A 9,096-nucleotide genomic window follows, 5' to 3' on the forward strand; every position below is an offset into this window, starting at 1 on the left:
CTCCCCAGGTCAAACACTTCGTATCCCAGCCCAAGCACTTTGTTCCCCAGGCTCGATGTGTGGCTGGATCACCGGCTCTGCTCCTCCTGGTGATGGCTGAGCTCCTGCCCTTCAGGCTACGCCCTGCCCCAGCTGGGTGGAGAGGGCCTGGGGCGGAATGCCGATGCCATTGGGTAGATACTTAGTCATGAGAAGGGAATGCCAGAGATCGTCCTGGCTCTTGCCGTTCTGACTCCAGTGTCTCATGGTGCGTAGCCCAGCACTGGTGAATGGTGAGTCTGTGCTTTTGCCTTTTTCCCTCCCCTTAAAGCTCTTTTGCCGCAGGTATTTACGCAAGTGAGAGGTGCCAGCCTACCCATGAGGGGATGGCAGAGATGCCTGGGTGAGCTCAGAGCTGGAGTCCTGCAGAGCAGCAGGAACCCTCACATTTCCTGATGGATAGCACACAGCCACTGCAGAGTCAAACAGGTCCCTCTTCCCCCTCATCCGTGGTCACTCTGTCTAGCCAGACAAACACATTTCAGAGGCCTTGCACCAGCAGCAGGTTCAACCACAGCCTCAGGGACCACATCCCACCATCCCACAGAGATGGTCAGCAGCAAATGCTGCATCCCCAGAGCCACCTCAGTGGGTTATGAACCGAGGAGAGGAGTCTGACACAAAGGTGGGAATAATGAGCACAGGTGACACCGTGGCCAGCAGCTCAGAGCAGTCCATAAAGGGATTAAACCACATGATCACAGCGTTTCTCCAGGGTACGTCCAACAGGAAGGGTCAGGGTTAAAATGCTTCTGATGGGCAGGAAGGGGATGGGAGCAGCTCATCCCTTCCTGCGCTGCAGCTGCAGCTGAGCCCTGCAGGTTCACGAGGAGAGCATCACCTCCTGCTGGCAGAAAAGATTCTGGGTTTTCTCTTTAGGAAAGTGTTGCCTTAAACCTCGCAGCAGCTCAGGGTGAAACACTGGCAGTGTAGGCTCTGCTCTGCCTTGCCGATTCAGCCCAGTCCCTGGGGAACAGATAAAATCACACAGGTAGCTGAGAAGAGCTGTTCCTGTGTGCATGTTTATAGGAGCTGGGCACTGCATACTCACAGAAACATCATAGTCCTTTCCCCCTCCATTTTAGATCTAAGAATAAATATGAGCCCACACATGGTGACTTTAATACTTGTATTTTATTGCTTCCTTGATTTTGAAAGCACACACAACTTGAAAAATATCCCTAAATTGAAATAACTGTAATACAGAATCAGAAAAACAAACTGTTACTCACACAAGCAAGCCCTAATGTTCCTGTTGATTCCAGGACTCTAAATTCTGCCTAAAACTATGTGAAGCCCGTGGTGCAGGGACCAAAAAATATAAGCCTTTGAGTTTAAGATAATATTTTATGTACATATTGATATGTATATGTACATGTAATACATATGCACATAAATATGCTCCTTTGAGCTCTAGGCAATATTTTATGTACATATATATATATGTAAGTAATCAATATGTAGCTATTCAGTATGTAGACAATACACACATTTATTCATACAATCTGTCCATGTGTGCATGTGTGTGTGTACAGTTTATATACATGTAAGTGCTTTGCTCACTAAAAACACAGCTTGGGCAGACAAGGACCAAACCCAGCAGCCTAAGAATGAGCCCACAAATTTGTTCTTCACTTGGTGGTGATGGTGAAGGAATGGAATTTTGTTCTTTTGCCTGGAGCTGTTTGCATTACTCCAGGGTGGGGGCTGAAATAAATTCAGTGAAGTTTAGCTGGCACCAAGGAGGCCCTGAGAAGCACAAGGCTCCTAAGGTACCCCTCACATATGAGAAATGCACGCTCCTCTGAGCTCATCTACACTGGCACCAGGGCGCCAGTGCAGGCAGAACCCCCCAGGACCTTCATCTCTGGCTCGGGGCTGGGGCGGCTCTTGGCGGGGCTGCAAGAGGAATGGATGGGGAATGGATGACACCCTTGGCCACCCCATCACCCATCACACCAGCGCCACACCGTCCGCGACACAGCTGCACCTCTCCACGACCATGTTGGGCAGCTCGGCCGCCTCAACCTCGGTGTGGTTGCCCCTCCTGACGAGGTAGATGATGGGCAGCGCCGAGCTGGCGGCCGCGGCGCAGGAGCGCTGCCCGGGGTGGCGCGGCGGCTGCAGGCAGGGCCCGGAGCAGCGGAACGCCTGGAACCCCGCCGGCTCCAGCACCCAGGGCACGTCCCGCAGGCTGATGTAGTGCTGCTGCCGGCAGCAGGTGGATTTCCCCAGCAACGCCTCCTCCCTGCAGTCCCCGGAGCTCCTGGATGCAAAAAAAGAAACAGGAGTGGGTGCTGCAACTGGGAACTGGGGAATGGGAGAAATGGTCCCTGCTGCTGATAGCACAGGTGGGCTCTGCCTCATCCCTGCTGTCCCCAGGGCTCCTGGATATCAAGAGAGAAACAGGAATGGGTGCTGCAACTGGAAACTGAAGAATGGGAGAAATCATCCTTGCTGCTGGTAGCATAGGTGGGCTCTGAGACATGCAACCTGCTCAGGGTTTGTTTGGGTAGTCAGACAGCAGATATAGGAAGAGGAGAGGTGAGATTCATCAGCAGCTTTCTAACTTCTCCATTCACAGCTGGTGGACACTGCTGATGGTAAGACCTTCCTACCCTCTCCCCCCCCAGTAATTTGGGGTTTGCCCTCTCCCCCCCCAATAATTCAAGGACAAAATTACACCAGAGGCAGTGTGAAAAATGCATGCATTTTATGATTGACTTTTCACAAATATTAAAATGAATATTATATGTGTTGTGTTAGAAAGTAATGCTGTATTAATTCTCTGAAGTAGTGTGTTAAATATAGTTTTAGGTTATAACAAAATGTTTAAATAGAAATTGTGCTATGTAGGATATTTTTTTTTAAAGGAAGGACTCGCAGTGAGATAGCAGCCACAGGACACCTAAACCTTACAGAGAAAGAGAATTTATTGCTCCATTATCAGAAGAAACCAACATCTTTCCACCTCAAAGGTGCTGTTAGGATTCAGAGGAAGAAGTTGATGATAACCAGACAGAATCTTGTGTTTGAATGGAATTTATGCATCATGGATGAAGTGTATGAATATGCAACAGGCTGTTGTTTTTAAGGGTTAATCCTCTGTTAACCTGGGTCCTTTTTAGGGCTCGTGCTGCCCAGAAAGAGGCACCCGGACTGTCCATAACTCTTTGTATTTATTGTCCTATATTGTCCTAATTCAATTTGTCCAAATTGTTATTACTCTAATTATATTACTATTTTTTATAACCATTTTACAACTATTAAACTTTTAAAAAGAAACGATTGGCGTTTTTCACAGGCAGTGCACGCAGATTTAGGTTTCCTACATACCCGTAGTCGTCCAAGTCGAGGGTGTAGAGCACCAGCTCGGGCTTGCCCAGGGCTTTGTCCCCGGGGTGCTGCGAGGTGAAGCGCACGGCTCTGGCCATTTCCGAGGCGTGGCTGCCCGGCCTCTCCCCTTCGATCCGCACCTCCAGCAGCATCGGCCCCCGCCCCTCGCTCCGCAGCCAGTAATGCACGGCCTGGGTCACATCAAAGCTCTTCCAGCCCGACTCACGGATAGGAACCAGCCTGCACGACAAGGGCTTGGCGTTAGAAAAGCCCATCAGATAGATCCCGGGCTCGCAGCGCAAGATAGTTTACATCCTGTGGATTGGCACATGCCTTGAGTACATGATCATTTTTGCTCTGGGCAAGCACCCACAGCAGTTAATTGCCACCTCAAAAAGACAAATGCAGATCTAACAGACACTGAAGGGTCAGAAAAAACCCTCTCTACATGCTCATACAAAAAACTAGGTGGTGCAGGGTCATGTGCAGCCTCAATATTGGCGACAATGCTTGGTGAACACCAGGCTCCCACCAGCTCCTGTCTGAGCTGCACCAGGGCCATAAGTTTCCAGTCCAGTCTAGTTCTGCCTTGTTGCAAAACTTCCACAGAGCTCACCGCTACAGAATCAGATTATTTTTGCATAATTTACTTGTTTAAACCAGCTAATAAAATGGCCAGGGGAAAGAAGACCAGCAGCCAGTAACCCAGTTGAATAAATGACACAGAATTGAACCAAGTGGGGGATTTCAGAGAGGAAGATGCAATAGTACATGATATCATTTCATAGAATCATCCTATATTGCCATCTCAGCATGATACCTGCTCTTAAAAGCTCATTGTGGGTTTAGAGGCCATATAACACAGTTGTACAGATGCTAACCCCATCAGACTGAGCTGAGGAACACCCACACGATGCCCACAGCACCCCAGAGGACCCAAACTCTGTAACTCCAGCAGAGGCCCCTTTCTCACCTGGAATCTATCAGGGAGGTGCTGTTGGTGCCATCGTGCTGCTGCTGCACCCAGTACACGCTGACTCTGGCGTTGGAGACGGGCCTGTGGGACTGCCTGGCAGGCAGCTTTGCCCTGTCCACAGGCTTCTTGAAGAGTTTCAGTTCAGCCATGGTCACTTCGCTGTTTTTGGGTATTCTGCCTTCCATGTCGAACACCAGCCTCTGGCGTGTGGTTGTGTCAGAGTAGAGGACTTCCCCTGTCATACCTGTGCAGTTGGGGACAAAAAGGATGGCCTGTCACTGCCACCCTGCTGGGAAAAGCTGGCATGTTTCATGCACAATTATCATCACAACACACTCCTTCCATGCTCACAGTGGCAGAGACAGCCACTAAACACACCTTTTCTAATGCATGCTTGAATCAATGTCTTGCAAATGCCCTAATTATTCTCCCATGTCTGAGCCTCTGCAGCCTGGAAGAACCAAGTCTCTGGCATAATATGACCCCAAATTGAGCAGACCCCAAAAAGTGTGCACCTCTGTGCCAGTGCTGGGCATGAAAGCAGGAAACTGCACCACTTGGAATGAAAAAGTATTTTCATTTGCTGCCCAGGGTGCTGTGTATGTCCTTTGAAAGCACAATAAGCTCTAAGTGCCCTTGTACAGCTACTATTGTATCTGTATGGCTATTTTTCCCCCTTTTTCTGGAGGTAATTTTCAAGTAATTTTTCCTGTAAAAAAAAAAAAAAAAGAAAAAAAAAAAAAAAAAAAAGAAAAAACTAAACAGGAGACGAGTAGGAGTGAAACATTCTCCAAGAGGTGTGATTCCCATTAGAGAACTTGCTGTAGATTTCACCCAAAACCTTGGCTTGCACTTTTTTATTGCCCCACCTGCCCAGCCTGTTCCCAGGGTACCAAGTCTTCTGTCAAGCTCCAGCAGCATCCTGTCCTTTGGAAGGACTGCGGGACTCCCTCTCCAGGTGCAAAGGGTGATTTGTTAATCTTTAGGATGCTGTTGCACGCTCCTCCTCTGCCCAGCTGAGCTCTGGAGCCAAATCCGACCCTCATTCCCCTTTCCCCTCGGGGTTTTGCCTCTGCCCACGCTGCTGCCAGCCGGGAGAGCCCTGGCAGATTCCCCTGGCGGCAGCAGGATGCTTGGGATGTTCCCAGCGGCAGAAACCTTACCTGTGTGCGCCGGGATGCCCCTGAGGATGCCAGCCAGGCTGGGCAGGGCTCGGCGCTTCACCCTCTGCCGCTTCAGCATGGACATGTACTTGTTCTTGACGTGCTCTGGGATAACCACATCCACCAAGTCTCTCGAACGGAGTTTAGGCACCTCGGACAGCCCCAGCTGCTTCAGCACCGCCTCCTTGAAGCGTTCCTGGGTAAAGGCTCGGGCGGTGGGGACGAGGCAGAGCACGCAGAGCATCCAGGCACACCTCAGGTCCATCCTCCTCGGTCAGAGAAGCAGCTCCCGGCCCGGCAGAGGTGAAGGGGGGATCTCCCCGGGGCTGCTCTCGGCAGAGATGTGCTGGCAGCCTGGCCGAGCTGGGTGGAGGTCCCCGGTGCTGGGGTTTTATAGCCAGCCTCGTCCCACTGGCACAACAAATTTCACAAGTGGGGACGAAGCAAAGGACTTGAAAGGGTCACTCCCCTGTTGGTAGACACATGCCAGTTTAACACCTTCATCCACTGCAAAGTTAATACAGGAGGGTTTAGGGGGCTCCTAGATTCCATCACGGGGAAGAAATTTCCTTTTTTCTTCTTTAATTCCTGGTAAATGTTTGTCCAGAAGCCCCCTGAGCAATGAGTGTCCCCTGCTCAGCCCTGAAGGGAGGAAGCACAACTGCAGAATACATTGCTTTGTGTGCCACACCATATGATTCCTCAAGGCAGCATCAATCTTTGCTGCAGAGAACTTGCCAATAACGATCAGGAGAAGCTTTAGCTGTAGCTGGAAGTCCATTTTTATGGCAAGCATTGAAAAATCATTTTAATCTTTGGGGTGGGGGGCTAAGGTTCCACTTTGATCTCTGAATATTTGTATCAAGTGTACGAATCAGGGCAGTGAGTCACAGCACTTGAATGATTTATGGGATTTTGTGATGCTCCTGAATCACAGAAGGTGGAAGATGTACGGGTGTGACATGGTAGAAAAACTCCCCATCACTCTTTCTGGATTCCTGGGGGTTTCATAATACTCATGCCTAGAAGAAGAGGGTTTATGTAAAGGCAAATCACCTCTCAGTGAACATGAGAAACCACTGCACTATTCCTCAGCATGGATGAAGAATATCAGTATTTTGAATGCTGTTAACAGCCACAACAGAGCACTGGCTCTGGAGAGTGAAGCTGATCTGAAGGCTGGGGTGAGAAGGTTGGATGTTTACCTTGTAACATTTAAACTGGAAACTTACACCTTTTTCTTCCCCAGCATTTGCTGGCATAAGGTGTGGAATCTATTTTTGGCACCAATCCCAGGAGAATTGAATTGAAGGAATAAAATGTGATTGATGAAAGCATGAAGGAGCATGGCACCTGGGGCAGACTCTCATCCTCTCCAGCAGCCACGTACCTGAGCCTACAGACAAATATCTTCAGCATCAAAGGCCTTTTGGGTTTTATTTGCCTCTGTAAATGATTTTAAATTGGCCCAGTTTCACCCAGTGCCCAGGCTGAATGGTGTGCCCTGAGGACAGTCTGGCTGGAGGATGGATGTAATGAACTTGTACAAAATCACCCCTTTGTGGCTCATCCCTCATTAAAACAAGTGTCAGCTGAGGGAGGCAGCCTGGTTTGTACTCGGGGGAAGGCAATAAAGCCGTCTGAAAGAGCCCCACTCAACACTTCTGTTACTGCTCACTTTGTCTTTACAACCTTTTAAGAAACTTGTCTTCTTAAGCATGATAAAGCCTCTGTTAGATGTTAAAAGGGCACCTTATTTAGCTAAATTGAGTTTTAAGAGGAAAATGGAACAGACTACAAAGTAATAGCCTGTGCATGGCCCAAGGCAGTGCATTCTTTAATCCTGCACTTTGTGTAGCATCTTTCTCCAGAGATAAATTTTAGACATGCATTTGTGTATTACTTCAAAATACATCCATTCCCAAGACACAAACAGCAGTGAAAAATATCCACTTCATTTGTCAGCTTCGAGTTCAGCTCATGTCAAACACTCCTGTGAATAAAAGGGAAGGTTTTTTCCTGAAATCTTTGTGACTTCCCTCATCCCGCTAGGAAAGCTCCATACACCCAGCTCTTCCCTCAGGACTGTCTCTCCAGCCAAATGGATTCCTAGAGGCTGGGGCAAAAGAGCTGGTCACACAATGGGCTGTGTCAGAGGCTTGGAAACCACCTGAGCAATGTTCATATGTCTGACAAAGTTTTCTGCATGTGGGCACTCAAAATGTTGGCCAGCTCAGTTCCAACAGGGAATTTGTTAGGTTTATATGGTCACCTGGATAAAACTGCAGTCCAAGGATTTGTAATGGTCTTTCTCTTATGTCAGAAGACACAATCCTATAATTATTTATCCATCCAATTAGTCTTTGCCCCAGAGAGTGGTCCTACTCTGCAGTGAGTGTTCTTCAAAAGACCATGACAACGTGAAATGAAAATGTCTGATTGCTCCAGCAGCACCCAGCTTTCCTGTATCCGAATGGGATTTCTCCTGTGGCTGATGCCAAATCCACCAGGACTCTCCACTGTCCAATGTGTATTGGGAGGTGATTTATGGGCTTCACACCCGAAATAAAATTATTGACCAAACACACTTGAAGCTCAGCTAAGAAGAAAACAGAGGATGTATATTGGAGGCTTTTCACAGGAGAGTGATTATCTGGTCCAATTGGAGGATTTGCCATTCCCCCTTTGTCGTGCAAACAAGAAAAAGTCAGGAATTTTATAATAGCTCTTTCTGTGTAATGTGTATTAGAACCTGCATGGCACTTTTGAAATGTCAAACAGAGGATTCAAAGAGGCTGCAAGGGGTGAAGTATGAGCAACTCCCAGTTCTAATAAAACCCAGGACTTAGTGGAGAGAGAATCTCTATATTTAAGCTTTTAATTTTGTTACAAGCACTTCTGTAAGACATTTGCTGGGCACATCTGTGCAATGACTTTTGGTAAATAAGTCCAGTGGGATCAAAGAGAAAGTGTGAAAGGCTTGCCCTAATTATGTAGCTATTATCCAGGGACACAAGAATGTTTGAAATGTATTTCCAGTATTGAGGGTCTCAATATTAAACTTTTGCAGATTTCAATTGCCATGGACATAACCCTTTTGTATTAGAGCTAGCCCCACATTAAAACAGCCCTTGTTTGAGTGATGTGAAAAGCAACTTCTGTGGGCCAGTACAACTCCCTGGAATTTGCTCCCTGTGGCCTCAGCTTGCTCTGCAAGTGTCTGGCATGGAAAATTTTCCAGAAGGTAAGGCCTGATAATACAAGATATCTGGCTGTCTCCCAGGGCCAGACTGAAAATTGCTGTTTTCAGCAGAGCCAATCAGTGTAGTTGTGTTGATCTTTCTGATGGCTGGGATTTTTTGCAAAGACTTGCCCTTGTTAATTTTTGTGCCAAAAGGCTTTGTGCTCAATCAGGGATCACCTGACTTACCTGCCTCTCATGCATTCCCTTCCTCCTTCCAGTGGGTGCAAAGCCATAAAAGGGACTTTGGATCTGTGTTGTGAGCTCTGGCTAACCTGACTCTGGGAAATAGAACTTCCTGTCCCATGTCTGAGATGAATTGTGGTTGCTCTGAGTGCACA

General features: G+C 48.0%; 1 protein-coding gene across 1 annotated transcript; it reads right to left on the minus strand.

Moving 5' to 3' along the window:
- Positions 1-1,992: 1,992 nt before the first annotated feature.
- Positions 1,993-5,779, minus strand: LOC131081862 (left-right determination factor 2-like). The gene is made up of 4 exons (XM_058021233.1): positions 5,515-5,779; positions 4,349-4,595; positions 3,376-3,615; positions 1,993-2,305 (listed from the first exon to the last, which is right to left on the minus strand). The coding sequence occupies exons 1-4, from the start codon at positions 5,777-5,779 to the stop codon at positions 1,993-1,995; spliced, it is 1,065 nt and encodes a 354-aa protein (XP_057877216.1).
- Positions 5,780-9,096: the final 3,317 nt, after the last annotated feature.

The sequence above is a fragment of the Melospiza georgiana genome, chromosome 3 (assembly GCF_028018845.1).
Source record: "Melospiza georgiana isolate bMelGeo1 chromosome 3, bMelGeo1.pri, whole genome shotgun sequence".
In the NCBI taxonomy this organism is placed as follows: domain Eukaryota; kingdom Metazoa; phylum Chordata; class Aves; order Passeriformes; family Passerellidae; genus Melospiza; species Melospiza georgiana.

Bases quoted from the DNA above. Each gene is read 5' to 3' on its own strand.
- LOC131081862 (XM_058021233.1), bottom strand. From the start codon at position 5,779: ATGGACCTGAGGTGTGCCTGGATGCTCTGCGTGCTCTGCCTCGTCCCC. The intron at 3,616-4,348 runs GTGAGAAAGGGG...CTTGTCGTGCAG, and splicing joins ACCTCCCTGATAGATTCCAG to GCTGGTTCCTATCCGTGAGT. The intron at 2,306-3,375 runs GTATGTAGGAAA...TTTTGCATCCAG, and splicing joins CTCGACTTGGACGACTACGG to GAGCTCCGGGGACTGCAGGG.